The 17,640-nt window shown below is 39.4% G+C and overlaps 1 protein-coding gene and 1 long non-coding RNA gene across 2 annotated transcripts; one reads left to right on the top strand and one right to left on the bottom strand.

Moving 5' to 3' along the window:
* Positions 1–1,137: 1,137 nt before the first annotated feature.
* POU2AF3 (POU class 2 homeobox associating factor 3) lies at positions 1,138–8,563 on the bottom strand. The gene is made up of 3 exons (XM_075604370.1): positions 8,518–8,563; positions 7,149–7,384; positions 1,138–2,853 (listed from the first exon to the last, which is right to left on the bottom strand). Exons 1-3 carry the CDS (start codon positions 8,549–8,551, stop codon positions 2,512–2,514), a joined length of 612 nt encoding a protein of 203 aa, XP_075460485.1. The 5' UTR covers positions 8,552–8,563; the 3' UTR covers positions 1,138–2,511.
* Positions 8,286–17,426, top strand: LOC142497071 (uncharacterized). The gene is made up of 2 exons (XR_012802174.1): positions 8,286–8,704; positions 17,060–17,426. It is a non-coding gene; the product is annotated as an uncharacterized LOC142497071 (long non-coding RNA).
* The last annotated feature ends 214 nt before the right edge of the window (positions 17,427–17,640 follow it).

Here is a 17,640-nt window from a genome sequence, read left to right as displayed (position 1 = left end):
GACTGTTCATGGTCCCAAGGCTCAACAAAGTATCCGGCCGCTCCTCCTTCTCTTACCGTGCACCCCAAAACTGGAACAACCTACTAGAGACTCTTACATCCACCACCAGTTTAAGTTCTTTCAAATCTAAGGCTGTCACACATTTTAATCTGGTCTGTAACTATTTCATTCGCCCATAATATAAATTATCTTTAACTGTGCATGCAATGTCTTGTATATAATGTATACCCTGTTCATTTATGTAACTGTACTTGTAACCATGTACTATTTCTTTTACTCTGTGCCCAGGACATACTTGAAAACGAGAGGTAACTCTCAATGTATTACTTCCTGGTAAAATATTTTATAAATAAATAAATAATAAATAAATAATGTTCTAGAATTAAGAATCTCAATTGAGAGACATTATGTCTATGAGCACTGAAGTGTCTTGCCATGGTTGATTCCTCCCTATTATGTCATATGTCCCCCTTGTGTTCCTACAAACAAACCTTCAAAGATCTACAGTAGATGTTTATCCTACATACATTAAGCCACAAGAGCATTTTAAGGCATACACAGTATATGGTGTGTCGCATCTTCCAAAATCTGTTCCATGTTCCAAAATCTTTGAGTTTAATACTCAAACCTGGTTAAAAGTATCCCCTTTAATCACACTAGTACAGCAGCCACAATGTAAACACGGATATGTGACTTTTTTAGGCGTAATAAGGAATTGTTTCTTCTACTTGATTAATACATCCCTTTTACTAGATGGTCTCTAATATTTTTTGTCCCTTTGAATACAACCAGTACTGCAGCTTCTGTTGAAAGAGATGTCCTGCCATGGTGTCCTTTTGTACAATGCGCCAGTGACATATTTTGCAATGGAGTATTTATAGAAATATTGTTGTGCTATGAGCACTTTTATTATTTACAACCTGATGATGAGAGTCCTGAAACATTGTGATTACATGTCTCCAGCATAATAAAACCAACATGAGTATTGAAAACCTCTTCAGCAACGTTTATTTCATTGTTAGCGAAGCATTTCAGGTTTTTGAACCAACAGATAAGGATATTCACAGTATGGACCAAAAGAAAATGCTCTGATAACCCTTTATGTTACAAAAAATATTTATTTCTTACAAAAGGCAGTTTTGTTCATCATTCATAGAAAATATGTTTTCCAATTCAGTTTAACTACAAATCACGTATAAAAACAACATGTATAAAGGAAGAAAGCCAACTATGAGAGTGATTGATGTGACAGATGTAGCAGACATTACTGCACCCTTTAATGCAATGGGTTATTTAACAGCAGTGCTATTGAAAACAATGATTAAGAAGATAACACATTATTTAATGTGTAATTGTGTGCGTTATCTCACATTAATGAGGGTAATAACGTCTTCTACACCTGTATGTGTGTATCCTGATTAGAAACCAAATGTATAAACTGATATATACAGTGGTTTAAAGACGAAGTTTCCCCTGCACATTTATATTTTTGTATTTTGTGAAGATTTTTTGACTATGCTGTACAATAGGGTGTCTCATTTCAGCTGACTGGGGTTTTTTTTTTACAGCTCGCCTTATTTTTTTTTTCAACTGCAGATTTTATTCCTAGCCCCAAACCTACATTAAAAGGGCTGCTGAGATCTTCCTAATAAGTGACATAATTGGAATTCAATTCATCTTTTCTGAGCAGCTCATGATGTCAGCTTCACTGAAAAGGTCCTCTGAAGCTTGCATGGAAAGCAGCACTGTGGTGGGTTGAAGCAACTAAGTATAAACAGGAGGAGTGGCCATGTGAACACTATACTGCAGGTTGTAGGCCTTATGATTTTATTTTCATGTGTATTCAAAGACAGCTGGGGAGAAATGTGATCTGCTTTAAAGGGGTCATCCTTCCTAGGGCCAAAGTGACATGTGACATGTTTATGGGGTAACATCTTGTTGATTGATGCATTTTTTACCCAAATCTGACACCATTATTTGAAATGTTGTTTGTAAACATTGTGAGCTGAGACTTCGGAGGGGGTTGATTTCCTCTGGCTTCTCTCTTGTGTCAGATGTCCAACAAAAGTCTGCAGAGGCCAGAGCCGGCTCTCTGACAAGGATGGGGTGAGCTAATAATAGAGAAAATACTTAATTGACAAAAACTTCCCCATTCAAAGATCCCTAAGAGATTGAATCAACTAAACATTTGCTTTAAGCATGGTTAGTGTTGTTTTTGTGAAGCCACTTAGACTGTTACATAAGGTTGTTTTCTGGCCAGATACATGGGATTGCACTTTAAGGATATAACATTGAGCTCACTTTCAAGGTAATTTCGGGGGGAACTGCACCTCTATCAAGTTATACTGTAGGTTCGCTGTAATAATTATTGCCTGGAAGCTACTGGATTCTATTGCATATCGGCTTGTTGTGTAAACTGCAAGATTGGTGTTTCGGAGATCTTGCATGGAAAGCCACTGAAACGCGATCTCACAGCTTATAGAATACACCGCACAGAGAACACATTTTTCATTAGCTGTAACAGATGTCATAATTATTCATCTCCCTTCTGAAGAATTCCTCCGTCACAGTGGATGATGGAATATATTCCATATAGTCTGAGTTGGGGTAAGAAAAAGGATCTGGCATCTTTATTGCCTCCTGATGCTCTGTTGAGCCGCAATATACACCGTAGCACACAGTGGAACTGTTCTGTTGTTGATAATAATGTTCCATATCTGCAAAAGCGCAGCTCCTGGGTTCCTGCTGAGACAGTGAACTGAAGCTCTGCGGGGCACAGGGAATCCCTTGATGAGTTGGAGAATATTCAAATGAATTGGAAATGTCCGATGAATCTGAAGGTGATTCTGGAGTCTGCAACATTTGTGGAAAAAAAACACACTGAGTAAAGGAGAGCTAAGAATATGGTGATCTACATCATACAACTTGTTATCATGAAGGACTGAAGGACCTGAACATGTACAGCCTGGAGGAGAGAAGGGAGAGGGGGCTGGGATATGATAGAAATATTCAAACACATTACGGGTTTCAACAAGGTGCAGGGGGGAAGCATATTTCAGAGAAAGAGAAGTGTTAGAACAAGACGTTGTGCGCTGACGTTGAGAAAGAAATTGCCAGAGGAAATGTGAGCAAGGTCTTCATTATAGAAAGGGTGGTGGCTTCATGGCGTAGCCTCCCAGCAGTGAAAACAAATACAGTAAGGGAATTTAAAGCAGTTTGGGGATATACAAGGGGATATAAAAATGCAAGCCAAGGATCTAATAGGGTCTGAGGTTTCATAATGGGAATCTAACACATTTCCAGAAGGGTCAACGGAGATTACTATGTAACTATGTCATTATTTTATGTGAGCTATTAATATATCGCAGACAGACTTTGTGCTGCTGTAATAATGTAACCTGTGATAGTTTTCTAGGGATTAATGATACTTTTTTATGCTGCTGACAGTCATTCTTGACTTATTTATGCTTCTGTACAGACTTTTGCAAACCATGACTGTGCAAGGTAAATGGGAAAATTTATATTGATGCAATTCTAGGGCTTAAGACACTTCAGCAGTGGTTTAAGTGGCTTAAAATAAGTAGTGGTACTGTGACAGATTTAAAGAAATTGTTTTACAATCTCCCTTGATATTATTTTTAAATACCCATACAACGTAATGCTATAAAAATAGAAATTTAGATTTTTTTTTTTCTAAAATAAACCCTTAGAAAACCAAACTTCACTGTACATTTGTAAATATACTGTAGAGATACCACTGGTTTGTAAGTATAAAAGTTGTAGTACTTCATAGCCATGGTACAAACCCCCGATTAGGGGGGCTATGTATTAAAGTCCCTTTAAGTTTGACTGTATGTACTTTAAACATTAAAAGGGAAGCGTAAAACAGGAGCAAATTAGCTGAATACTTTACCCCATGTTAAATATAAAAAGAGTCAATAGAGCACAGTTAAAGACATAGTAGTTACATAGTAGATGAGGTTGAAAAAAGACATACGTCCATCAAGTTCAACCTACGCTATCAACTTCCTGGTGACAGCATTGTTACCTATGCGCTACCTGCCCCCTCCATTTTGTACAGGTACCATTTGGAGATGTTACAATCTCTGTTACAGACAATATTAAGCTCAAATCAAGGTTGATACATTGCTCACTTGGAAATGTATTTAATGGGCAAGTTCCACTTACAGTACCGGCCCCAAAAACATATATCAATAAATAAACACCTAAACAAGAGCGTGATTTGTTTTTTTTAGAAATATTAACTATTGTTTCCTGTGAAAAATAATGTGTTTTTTTTACAAGCGTTCTGTGTCATTTATTTCTTATCTTATACAAAGATCACCAATTTGCCTCTCAATTACTATATATACAGCAAAATGTTTAATGGGTATTTTAAAATAATATCAACAGAGATTTGTGAATAAATTATTGTAATCAGGCACAGTACCGATATTTATTTTGAACCACTTAATTCTAGGGTGGAAAACACGTTGGCAGCTGTCATTATAAATACCCCCATTTACCTTGCACAGTCATGTTTTGCAAAAGTAGGTATAGAAGCATAAATAAGGCAAGAAAAACTGTCAGCAGCATAACAAGATTGTTAATCCCCCGAACTATATAATTTGTATACTATCACAGATTACATTATTACAGCAACACACTGCTTTGTCTGCAATATATTATTAGCTTACTTAAAATTGTCTCAGTTGAGCCTCCGATAGATTTGTTAACTATACATTAGGAATCCTGTGATCTTATTAGATTCTAATTTATATTTCATATTTAGAATTTTTGTCTATCCTAACCAGTTTTGGTCCCTTACTATAATCACCCTTCATCGCTCCTGCTGGGAGGCTAATCCACTAATCCACTACCCTATCCATGAAGAAATATTTTCTCACATTTCCCCAGAGCATCCCACAAGAGTTCACAAATAGTCTTATCATGTACAAGATTAGGTGAAGATTGTATAAACCCTTTGTAGCCGAGTCCCCTTACCCTGCCTCCAGTGCTGGGGAGCTGCCCAGCTATTGCCCTGAGCTCTGCGCAATCGGGAGAGTGAGGGTGGCCATTTTGCAAGTCGTGCATGCGCACAGTGGCGAGGCGCTCATGCGCAGTGGAGGAGGTGGCAGCCATCTTAAAATGGATCCGGATAGAGTATAGCGGAACTACATGTCCCAGAATCCCAAGAGGGAGGGACTGCCCACGTGGGGCCGTCCCAGCCAATGGGATTCATGCAGAAAGGAGGAAGAGGATATCCTCCGTGCACGGAAAGCCTTCGAGGCAGTCCTGATGTAGGCAGCAAGGAAGGAGGTAGTGTCCAGGAAGTTTGTTAGCCCCTGGGCTAGGCCAGACGTCCCCGCAGGCCCCAGTTAGCTTCCCCGGCACAGTAGAGGAGTGTTGTAGGGTCTGCTCTAGCTCAGTGATTCCCTTTAGTGTTAGGCTGCAGATGAGCAGGACGCCAGACAGCATGGAGTTCCTCCGGATGGAGACTCCACCACATGTGCAAGCCTACAGGACAGACATCATCCAGGACTCAAAGGTGTGAGGGGATTTACGTTGGACGCCCCGCTGTGTGGGACCCGCTCCAACTCACTACGCCAAGTAGCACCTGGGTACTGGAATCCTGAGGCAGGTACCTAATGTGCACCTACATCCACAGGTGGTAGCACTACCTCATATTTTGGTGGGAATTGCTGGGACAGGACACTAGGGCTATTGGTGCCACAGCACCCTCAGTACTTTGGGGGAACCACTAAGAAAGAGTTGGGTCACTGGGGTTAAACTGTGGGTACAGTTGTTATATGTGTTGGTATGTGTGTACAGTAAACCTTAGTTACATACATTGTGTGGTGTATTACTCATTACTGTGTATTGGTTACTGTGAGGGGTTATCCCACCAACGCCGGGATCCCTCATAGGTGGAGGCGCAGCACTGCAAGGAGAAAGAGCTCACCCCAGGCTCCCAGAGGCGGAGGCTTAGCAATAGGTACAGCAGCACGCATAGTTGCCCGCGTAGTTTCCTTAGGCATAGGGAAATGGGGCTACACCTTTAGTTTCAAATATGAGATTAAAAATACTCGTCTTCAGTACTTGTCGGATTTATTTTAGAAGGTGTCAGCCACATCACCTGCAGTCTCTATAAGTCTCCCCACATTCCACTTAGATTGTAAGCTCCTTAGGGCAGAAATTCCCTTTCCTGATGTTTTACTTTGTTACACTAATTGTATTATAATTCACTGTACTGTTTTTTGGCTCTTTCGTAAAGTGCTGAGTACACGGTGGATGCTACATAACTAAAGATATAATATATTTGATCTATTCACCCTCAGGGTCAGGACGTGTTCCAGGATTGCACCCACTTGTCTACATGGAGAACTGATCACTTGTTCGTGACCAGTCCCCCAGTGACGCAAAAAGAAGTAGAGACCCCTAAATCGAATGAACCTTTTGCAATTCCTGGCTTTGTCCCAGTTCTGCAGCCAGGAGACTTTGATACACTGTATAAACGCCAACATTTACAAAAGGACATTAATTAAAGGAGAGAGGGATGTATTTACTATATATACTGTATATAAATATATATGTATAGTGTATATATATATATATATATATATGTTTTTTTTTCTTCATATCTCAACAAACATGAAAGGTATATAGTAGAATACATATTTACATAAAAATAAATATACACATGCAGCTATATAAAGGAAACATCTATCTCTATATAAATATCGATAGATGTGTACTATATGTAGATATATATTTATCTTCCTTTTTTTGCACTATAAGATATCTTTTTTATATTCAATGCAAATTTTACTTGATTTTGTGACTTTAAATGTGCTAACAATGAGGGAACTTAAAATCATCTTCTAATATCTGCATTTCCCAATACTAACTCAGTTTGTTCACCTTCATATCTGTTCCCCAAAGATTCAACCTATTACTTTGCAACAGTTAAATAAGCGTCTGGGACACTGTAATCTCCATATATACAGTACTGTATATGCTGACTGGGTCTTTAATGATTATCTGATGCTTCTGGCGTTGTTCTCCAGATTGTGAAATATGCCTACCATGTTTTGTTATAATTAACATCAAGTTATAACTAAGGAGTGGGGAAAGGTGATGCACTTTACCATGCTCTGGTTGAAGAAGATAGGAGCTGACTGGATGTTGTCTTCTGGCGAACAGAAAGATGGATTCTGCAAGATGTTGAGGGTGGTGTCTGTAATTGGATCTGGTTGAAGGTAGGCATCCAGGAACAACTGATCCACCAAACTAAGACTTTCTTCATGGGCTATATAACTTGGGAATTGCTTGGTCTGGTGGCAGCTTGGTGTAGATGACATAGGCTCACAATCCATATAAGTCCCTATAATTAACACAGAAGACCATGGTTAAATTCAGTGAGTACAATTCTATATTTGCATATCAAACTGGATGTAGCAGTGCTGAGACAGTGGAATATAAACACTCTCAAATATCTTTAGTTTGCATAAGCTTGTTTGCTTTCAACAACACCAGCAGAGACTTTATATCTTGTGGACAAATGTCAAAACAGCTGAAATCAACAGCTCAATGTTTCTGTAATAAAATACATTATACATTTCAGTTGGGGTTTTTTGTTTTTTTTTGGTTGGATTATAGATTTCCCAGTTTTGAATTTCTATGTATCAGTAATTTCAAAATCATAAGCAATTTAAAATTGCAAGTTTTTGGAGAATGTAACATATCTGCAATTTCAGAGAGGAATAATTGTAGATGTAATCCCTAAAAAATAAACTGCTTGAATTATTAGATTATCCATATAATTTCAACAGAGGTGATGTTTTAAACTTTAATATTAAATTAAAGGTTATTGTACTTCCAGGGTTACAAAGATAAAGGGGGTTGGAAAAGATATCAAGGGAAAAGATCACCCCATTTATCTAACATGTTAATTTTGTAAAATGAAGAATTGTAAGAAGTAGTTTTCATGAACATGTTTCTCAAAAGACCAAATGAATTAAATAATCTGATCATTTGGGGTTTTATACAGTTTAGGAAATGTTCAATTGAGTTTCTATTATCCACAGTAAAACTCAAACGACCTTATCTACTAGATAACAGAAGATCAGCAAAACAATTATCACTGTCTTAAGACATAAAAAAGGCTGTACTATGAACAAGAGGGGGGGGGGAGAGAGAGATAACAGGAATAAAGCAGGAACCAAATCTGTTTTATTTTAAAACAAAGAAATCTGTCTACTCATTTTAAACTTGGAATATGTGTTCCATCTTCTAAATACTTTGCTTAGGCAAGAAGATCAAAATATGCAAAATTGGGGTCTAAAAAAACAACCCCTTAAATGGTTATCCTGGTGCTCTCATCTGCATTTGCCTTTTTCAAGTTCTGATTGGTTGGAGTAATACTTGAGTGGATCTTAAGTTGAGGTTATAAGCTTTGAGACATGCTTGTATGAAGAATTCACTGTGCTTTATGTAGTGATGCTCTTTAACACCAACCTGAACAAGAAGGGAATGGATCAGAAGACTGCATTCTGCTTTCTTGGGATTCCTGCCAAAAAATAAAAATACAAGAGGGTTTTTATTTGTTGTTTGTAAACAAGTGTTATCAAAATGTAGAGGCTTTTTTTTTTTTTTAAGGAAAGTGAAACCAAGTCAATGCATTAATTCCAAGAAGCACAGACAGGTAAGTCTACTGTATTCATACCTTAAGGTTACACTGAAGTGAATGTGAATACTTGCCTATTGCTAAAAAGATACTTTTTATATAACTTGCTTGCAACCTCGTGAATTGTATCTATATCTTAATAACTTGTTTGTTTCTGCATGGGATGTACCTCAGTCAGTACATTTATCTCCATCACTAAAATAAATATGCAAAAACATAATTTATAGAGAAGTTAGCTTTTTTTGCATTGCAACATCTCATTCTGACAGCTAAGAAATACTTAATTGCATCATTCCATTTAAATGTACAGGTACTTTGTTTTACTATGTGTATGTATATATATATATATATATATATATATATATATATATATATATATATACATACACATAGTATATATATATATATATATATATATATATATATATATATATATATATATATATATATATATATATACATACACATAGTATATATATATACATACATACACACACACACACACACACACACACACACATATATATGGATCGTTCTTGCAAACATGTTTGCTGTAGTTATTTTTATTAATGTGAGGTGTACATAAATTCAGATTCTCTTCATGCTACAGAATTGCTTGGAGACAGGCAGTTCTGTGAATTACTGTGTATGGCAACAATATAACAAAGATAATTAACAATTCTAGTATAGCTAAGGAAAATATTATTGTTATTATTATTAATATAATTGTGTGTGTGTGTGTGTGTATGTGTGTGTGTGTGTGTGTGTGTATGCACGTGTGTGTGTATATATACACACACACACGTATATATATATATATATGTGTTATAAGAAATAAAAAAATAAGAGATCATTTGACATACAGAACTAATTTATCTGTTATCAAGTTATTTTACATGAAATTGCTAAAGCCACAGAAGTTTAGAGTTGGACAGCTACTCCAGCACTGTATGGGGTTAATGTTTAAAGGGACCAGTAGGCAGTGCAGGGTGTAAACAGGGAAACCAGAAGGAGTGTTCCAGCTACTGGTTACAGTCACTGGATGGGCGAGGCTGTTCAATCTCCCAGCTGCTCAAAGTCACGAACCAGGAAGTTCTAATGATTTACAGTACCTGCCAGCTCCCAATGCAAATACTTCTGGCTATATATCCCTTCCAAGAAGACTTTTTTTTTTTAATTGAATGTATTCTTTTGAATTTCTTTATTTTTGTCACCATTTTAAGTTGTTGTAGACATGTTAAATATCATCTACAGAACAACATGTAATGTAGGTATTTAAATAACGTGTTTATATAACGAGAGAGAGAGAGAGAGAGAGAGACTCCAGCAGGAGCAGACACAAGACAGCACTCAAAGGTAAGTAAGAAAACTTGTATTAAAAAATAAACATAGCACAAACATGACCAACGTTTCGGTCCTCGTGGGACCTTCCTCAGGGTGGTGCAGTGGATCCCTTAAATACCCCCATACCCCCACCAAAATGACTCAACCAGAGTAGCTGATTGGCCGTGCATCAAGAACCATGATCAGACCCAATGTCGCAAATGTCGCACAATGCCCGTCGTCACGGTCTCCAGCAGCACGGCACCATGGTTACAGAGGACGCTTTCTTCCGTCGCAGTGGCGGCCTGATGGTACTGCATACACAACTCAGTGGCGGCCTGATGGTATTACATACATAACTCTGATCCCTGTGGATCATGTAGCTGTGCTGATGACGGGCATTGTGCGACATCAGCGACTTTGGGTCTGATCATGGGACTTGATGCACGGCCAATCAGCTACTCTGGTTGAGTCATTTTGGTGGGGATATGGGGGTATTTAAGGGATCCACTGGCCATTAGTCTCAAGCACAACCCTGAGGAAGGTCCCACGAGGACCGAAACGTTGGTCATGTTTGTGCTATGTTTATTTTTGCATACAAGTTGTAATACAATTATGTATAGCTTACTAAGAATAATCCGAGTGTGTATATATAACCAGCCTCACACTGTTGAGACCCAAAAGGTAGAAACAGTTGTTTGTGGGTAGGTTTACTGGCTATGCATCTTAACCCAGGCTGGGCTGGAAAGCAGTGCAATGCAGCAAGCATAAGCTTATAGAGGTCCATGCAAAATGAATTTGAAGCAAAAGGTGGCACTGTGTGCTCATTTGCATGCCATTTCCCAGAATCCCTTGCTGCAGTGGAAGCACTGTATGCTGGGCGATAATGGTGAAAGGCAGGGTGGCAGACCTGTCAAAGACATGCAAATGAGCACACCGTAATATTTCCATTTGCTATATACAATATATATATATATATATATATATATATATATATATATATATATATATATATACACACATACACTGAAAAAAGCCCTCTCTATTATTGCCACTCACAAATATGTTAATTCATGAACAGACAGTAGTGATGCAACGTTCGCTATTTTAGTACGTAATACAAAATATTGTGTGCTAGAACAGGGGTGCGCAAAGTGGGGGGCGGGAGAATTTACAGGGGGGCGCTGTGGCTACAGAGGTCCCGCACTCTCCCACAAGACACTTAAATTAAGTGCCGGGGGGACCGCACGACGCCTCTGCAGCTTCTCCTACCTGATCTTCTGCGACACATCACCGTAACTGGCATCAAATGACCCCGCGGGGTCACGTGACATCAAATGACCATGCAACGTCATTTGACGCCGGAGCCTTGCAGGGGGGGGGGGGGGGCGTGAGCCGGGAGGTGAGAAGGCAGGTGGGGCGCAAGGTCAAAACTTTGTGCACCCCTGTGCTAGAAAATGAAATATTCTCAGCTATTTTAGGCTATCTGCCAATATCACTTCTTAATGGGGACTGATCTGTGTAAGGGATTGCCCCTACTAATGACAGTGACATGTTTCCGGGTGTCACATCTACGTGATTGATGCTTTATTTTTTACCCAAATCTGACCGTTTTCTAAGTAATTTGTAAAGTCAGTTTGTAAACATGCTGAGCTGCTCCCTTGTGTCTGATGTCACTGTGTGTTCTGCAAGAGTTTGCACAGGCAAATCCACGTCTCACTTAATCTTTGTTGACTCTCTGATAAGGATAGAGTGGGATAAAGGTAAAAGAAAACACTTGACTGACAAACACTTCTCCATTCAGAGGTCATAAGAAATGTTATGTGTAATTCACTTTAAAATAAATTAAAGTAGCAATATATTGCTATTAGTGTGGTTAGATTTGTGTAAAAAAATAACAGTAACATTCTTTACAAAGGTTATTTTATTTCTGACTTTGTGGGATTGCAACTTCAAAGACTCAATTCCAAGTCCAACCCCTTCCCAGCACTGATATTGCTCTGCAGACATGATACCAAGACAACCTTGCTCTGTGCTAACATGTTAATAAAAATGCACATTTTCTATAATATTTGACCACGTGTTCAAGATTCGACACTCTGCATTGAACTGGAATACATTATATATCCACTTTGGAATGTTGTCTTTAACCTTCAGGGCTGAGGAGGAGTTAAAACGCCACTTGGCACCTCAATGGTTAAAAATGAAATGAATTACATTTATTTAAATAGTTACAATTGCGTGCAGGCCCTGTGTTTAAATGTGTGACAAATACATTCGAATGAAGAATCATGAAAATATAATTAATGCTATATCAATAATCATTCCTATATTACTTTTAAATACGTATATCATTTTATTTACACTTTTGAGCCAAGAATTTATATTATTTGGACATACGGTATTATTTAACCCCTGCTAACTGCATATATATTACCAATGTATGACAAGGAACCCCTAGAACTAAATCCCAGCATTAAAGCAGCAATTTTTTTAATTGTTTACCCCCTTTTTATTACAGCATGGGAACTGTGGGGTCCCCCGGAGCTGAACCACGTTATTCTCAGCTCCGGGGTCCTCCTGATTCCGGTGATACCTACCAGGGAAGATACTGGTCTTAAAATTCCCCCAGGGGAACTAAAATGGCCGACATATCTTGCAACATATCTCCCGTGGGCCAATAGAATGCAGCAAAGTCATCAGTTGTGGGTTCCTATTTGCCGGCCAGTTACATCTTTTTTAAAAGCAGGAAGTAACAGCAGTAACTTCATCTGTCAGTATCTTGGTGAGCTGGTTTGGTTTCAGGAGTTAAACATAGTTTGGCTCAGCTCCGGAGAACCCCGTGCCCCCCAACCCCTCCCCCCCCCCCCGATTCCCATGCTGTAAAAAAAAGGGTGGTGGGCAGAGGCCGGCTAGGATTGTCGCCAGTCTTGGTGCAGTGGCTTTGTGGGACCTCTTATCTTGCCCGGTGCAGCATCGCCTTCTCCAACCATAGTGCTGGCACCATATTGCCATGGCAACGAAAACACAAGATCACAACATCATGTTGCCATGGCAACACGACACCATTTGACGTCCCGGCGTAATGTTAATGGGACCCTGACGTAGGAGATGCCGTCGGACAAGGTATGAGACAGTTGCAGTGGTCCCGTGCTCTCCCCCGGCAATCAGCTTCATTGCTGTGGGGAGCAGCGCGGGGCCTCAGGAACCGCAGGGCTATATATATATATATATCATATATATATATCTGTCAGAAATAAGAAAAATAGATATAGAATATATATATATATATACAGACAAAAAAAGACTGCGCCTCTTGGTATCTACTGCAATAGTGTATAAAAAACTATACTATGATCTCAAATAAATATAAAGAATACTAATATATACCAGAAAATGATGCTCTAGCAATATTATACCACAAAAATAACAAATAAATCATATAACATGAACTAGTGTTACCAGTGACTAAAAACAATTCTAATTAGAACAAATAAACATGCATAAATTGAAAAAATAGAAATGGATGAGTGGACATTAAGGGATATTAGGAAAAAATAAAAAAATATAAAAATAGAGTCCAAAAAGTAACCATATAGATGTAGTCCTGTTACGATGGAAAAAATGGATAATGGCCCTCTATATAGGATACTGGCAGCCTTCTGAATGGAACAGCGACCTCCCAATGGATCTAGGAAAACGAGAAGAGAAGAAAGCGCCCGATCCTAGTGTAATATGATAAGATACAAGATTTAATTTTCCCAATAAAACTCCAACAAATGCAAACTCACAAACATAGAAAATAATCAGGCATGTAATGAGTAATACTCGTTCACCAGACGCTGGAATCTGCTGCTCCGCTCACACGCAAGGGATACTAGTTAAACTAGTGACGGTCATTGCACCAGACCCATTTCTATCTGGGACTCTCATTAAGACTCTGGGACGCTGCCCCGCGCTGACGCGCTGACTTTGGGACTCTGGGACGTTGCCCCACGTTGATGTGCTGACGATTTGTTTCCCATGGTCCTACCATCTCCTTTCCTCCTATCCGGAACCTCTGTTCACTACAGTTTGGTTCCCGGTTGACAACAGGAGAAGCTGTGTACTCCCTGGGGCTACTGCTGGACGGTAGCTCAGAGGTGACCATACAACACGTGGGAGCAGGACGTGTGAGCGGAGCAGCAGATTCCAGCATCTGGTGAACGAGTATTACTCATTACATGCCTGATTATTTTCTATGTTTGTGAGTTTGCATTTGTTGGAGTTTTATTGGGAAAATTAAATCTTGTATCTTATCATATACAAGGATCGGGCGCTTTCTTCTCTTCTTGTTTTCCCATATATATATATATATATATATATATATATATATAAATATATATATATATATATATATATATATATATATATATATATATATATATATATTCACATTATCTATCATTTGATTAGGTTTGCTAAAATATATATACTATATACAGAACGAAAATAGATATACAGTTGTGCATTTGTAAATACTAACGCACACACATATATAAAGTTCCTTTCTTTTAATAGTGTACAGTAACCTGAACTATTCATAATTACAGTACATATATCTGGCACAGTATAAGATAGGTGAGAAAACAAACAGTAGTGTGTGTGTGTTGCACTGTAAATGTTAGTTGTTTCTCAATGGTATATTTCAACACCTAGAAATGGTCTCTTTGCTCTTCCACAAACACAAGAGAATTGGATAAAGGTTCTTACTGAAGCATTTTTTTCTGCTTGAAGCGCCCTCCTCTGTTGCAACAATTCTTTAACAGTGATCTTAACTCTAACACCTTGGTACACCTTTGGCTTGGCTGAAAAACAGATAAAGAAAAAAAAATAAGCTTAGTCCACATTTTAATCATGAGAAAAGCAAATAATATAAGTATCATGGTGGGGAGAGCTCATATGAGATTATATCTGTCCTTAATTTTTAATGTCACAGTATTTTTGGGACATAATTGGGTAGTTGTTCCACACCCTTGATTTTTACAGTAGCCACTTCAATGACAAATAAAAGAAACACCTGGTATTTGCAATTTTTTTCTATCTTGGAAGTCATGTTCTTGAGAATTCTTTGTAAATCTTGGCAAATATTGACTGATATTTTAAGTGTGTCCATGTTAATGTTTATTCGACTAGTTAGATCAGCCAGTATCACCCTATCGGTAACAAACAAACGGAAACTACTTGCAGGGTAGGGCACTGTTATGTAGGCTGCCTTCATTGGTGAAGGACTATATAGAAGCCGTGAGAGATCGGAAGACATGGAGCACACTGATGCATAGAGTGTCCGAGAGTTGTACTCGACTGAACAGAGAGAGAGAGAGAGAGAGAGAGAGATGTCTTGAGAAACGTCGATTTTGGTTAATAAATGATTTATATATTTCTTCAGGTGTTCTGGTCCATTACCTGTTCAATATATTTACCTTTGACTGTTACAACATGCTGTGTTTGTCCATAGGAGGGGAAAAAAGAAAGCGTACATTCCATAGCACATAAAAATGTGAACATTTAATATAAAAATTAGTAGTACTAAATGTACTCATAAACATTGAATAATTAATAGTATTTTGGTGTGATATAATCACAAGCCAGCATCATCTGGACATCAGGGGACTGCTTCACGGGAAAACCAGGTAAACATCCATATATATACACAACCAGAGATGGGTCCAGAGGCACTGACCACAAGGATGGTCCTCGCATGTGTAATGGAAAGCCCCTAACACTCGCGATCTGATACAGCAACGTGATGATGTCCGTGTCTCTTAGAACAAAACCCTATGTGTTTTGTCACTACCATGTGACTACATGACTGCCTGATGAAGTCACATGGTAGTGACGAAATGCATAGGGTTTTATTCTAAGAGACACTGACCTCATCACGTTGCTGTGTCTGATCGCGAAAGAGGTTGTTGCACAGCCGCGGTGCAGTGAAGAGGGGAGTTTTTTCATTGCTCTTGCTAGGACTCTCTGTAATTTGCACCTTGGTTTCCATTGCTGGTGTATGCAGTGGGTTACGGGCTTCCCTTTACCCCTGTGAGGACCATCCTGTTGGTAAGTGCCTCTGGACCCATCTCTGGTTGTGAGTTGTCAGTTAGTCAGTTCTACCCTCTCCCCTCAAGGGATAGGGTCGTTGTTCTATCCCCTCCTGCAGGGGAGAGGGAGCTGTTACCCCTTACTCCACTAGGAAATAGGGGAGCAAAGGATAGACCTTTGGGGCCTCAAGCCCTGGGAGTTGATTCCAGGGACCAGTGGAAATGCATTGTTGATTGTGTACTGCTGTACTCAATAAAGACCAGTTGCTGTTTTTATACACCTGCCTGTGACTGCAGTTTATCAGGGGGAGTGCAAGATATTTTCCTGCAGGAACTGCACCCAGCTCTGCTGGGGCCTGCTGGAAATGGAGGCGCTGCACCCAGAAAGAGCTGAGAATATCCTTAAAGCCTGTCCTGTCTTCCCCACTAACATCGTCGGACACTCAGCAATACTGTAAGCCTCACAGGTACAGCACAGCGAGAGTACAGGTAACAGTGAAATCTCCCTTAGGGTGGGGGAACACCTGTTACATATACAGGTGCGCCGACGAGTATTCTAACACTTGCCTTAAACTTGGCTTGGAAAATCTGGGGCTATAACCAACAAGATCCAGGTACATGCTGGGTACATGCTGCAAACATTTCAGTGACATTTCTGCAGAGACTAATGGCCCATAGGATTAACACAGCAGGGGTCCCTGGCAGTCCCATTCAGTTTGAATGGGACTGCCAGGGACCCCCGCTGTTAATTCGATGGGCCTTTAGTCTGTCTGCAGAAATGTTGCAGCATGTACCCAGCATGTTTTCAGCATGTACCCAGTATGTACCTGGTTCTTGTTGGTGATTGCCCCAGATTGGTTTTAGAATACTCGTCGGCACTACAGTATACATATATAAAGAAATAGTGTCCCTCATAGGATTTGCTAAAAAAATCTAAATGTATTATATACACTCAATGTTTTTTTTCCTCTGGCAGAGACCTTCCTCAAGAAGAACTAGAGACAGCCCCAAGACACAGCTGTTGCGGCCGCCTCCTTACCTTCCGCCCCCCTCCTCTTTCCGAATCGCAGCATCAAATGATGCCGCAGACATCACCAAAGTGACGTCGCACGTCCTCACGTTGCCTTGGTAACACAACATTATGACATCATTTGACGCTGTGACTTCGCGTTGGTGACATCTGTGTCGGTGAGGGGGTAACCAGGCCATCAATAAAGGTATTATGCCCGGCTGGTTACCTCTGAGCCATATTGTGGGGTTTAGAGTGTCAGCTCTTGGACCTGTTTGTTGTACATAAAATGGATGTGATTGTATGACAATAAAGAATTTGTGTGTTTTACCTATCCAGGGGTGATAACCAGTGGAGATTGAGAGGCTATGAGTTTCAAGGGGGGGTTTGCGGTAAAAGTGTTGTCAGATTGTGTCTAGGTTGCTGGCCACCCCAAAAATGTATCCGGGAATCAGGTCAGATTCCCGAGGACATATAGATACACCACCCCGGTCAAAATCCTCCCTTGAAAACAGTTACGCGACTCACCACCAGGTTTCCCTGCTTCA

Source organism: Ascaphus truei, chromosome 6 (assembly GCF_040206685.1).
Source record: "Ascaphus truei isolate aAscTru1 chromosome 6, aAscTru1.hap1, whole genome shotgun sequence".
NCBI lineage: Eukaryota > Metazoa > Chordata > Amphibia > Anura > Ascaphidae > Ascaphus > Ascaphus truei.
This window is presented reverse-complemented; position numbering and strand designations above follow the sequence as displayed.

Coding starts and splice junctions, on each gene's coding strand:
- POU2AF3 (XM_075604370.1), bottom strand. CDS start 8,551: ATGCAGTCTTCTGATCCATTCCCTTCTTGTTCAG. Junction 7,385..8,517: donor TCCATTCCCTTCTTGTTCAG/GTTGGTGTTAAA, acceptor TGTTAATTATAG/GGACTTATATGGATTGTGAG. Junction 2,854..7,148: donor TCTTCTTCAACCAGAGCATG/GTAAAGTGCATC, acceptor CAAATGTTGCAG/ACTCCAGAATCACCTTCAGA.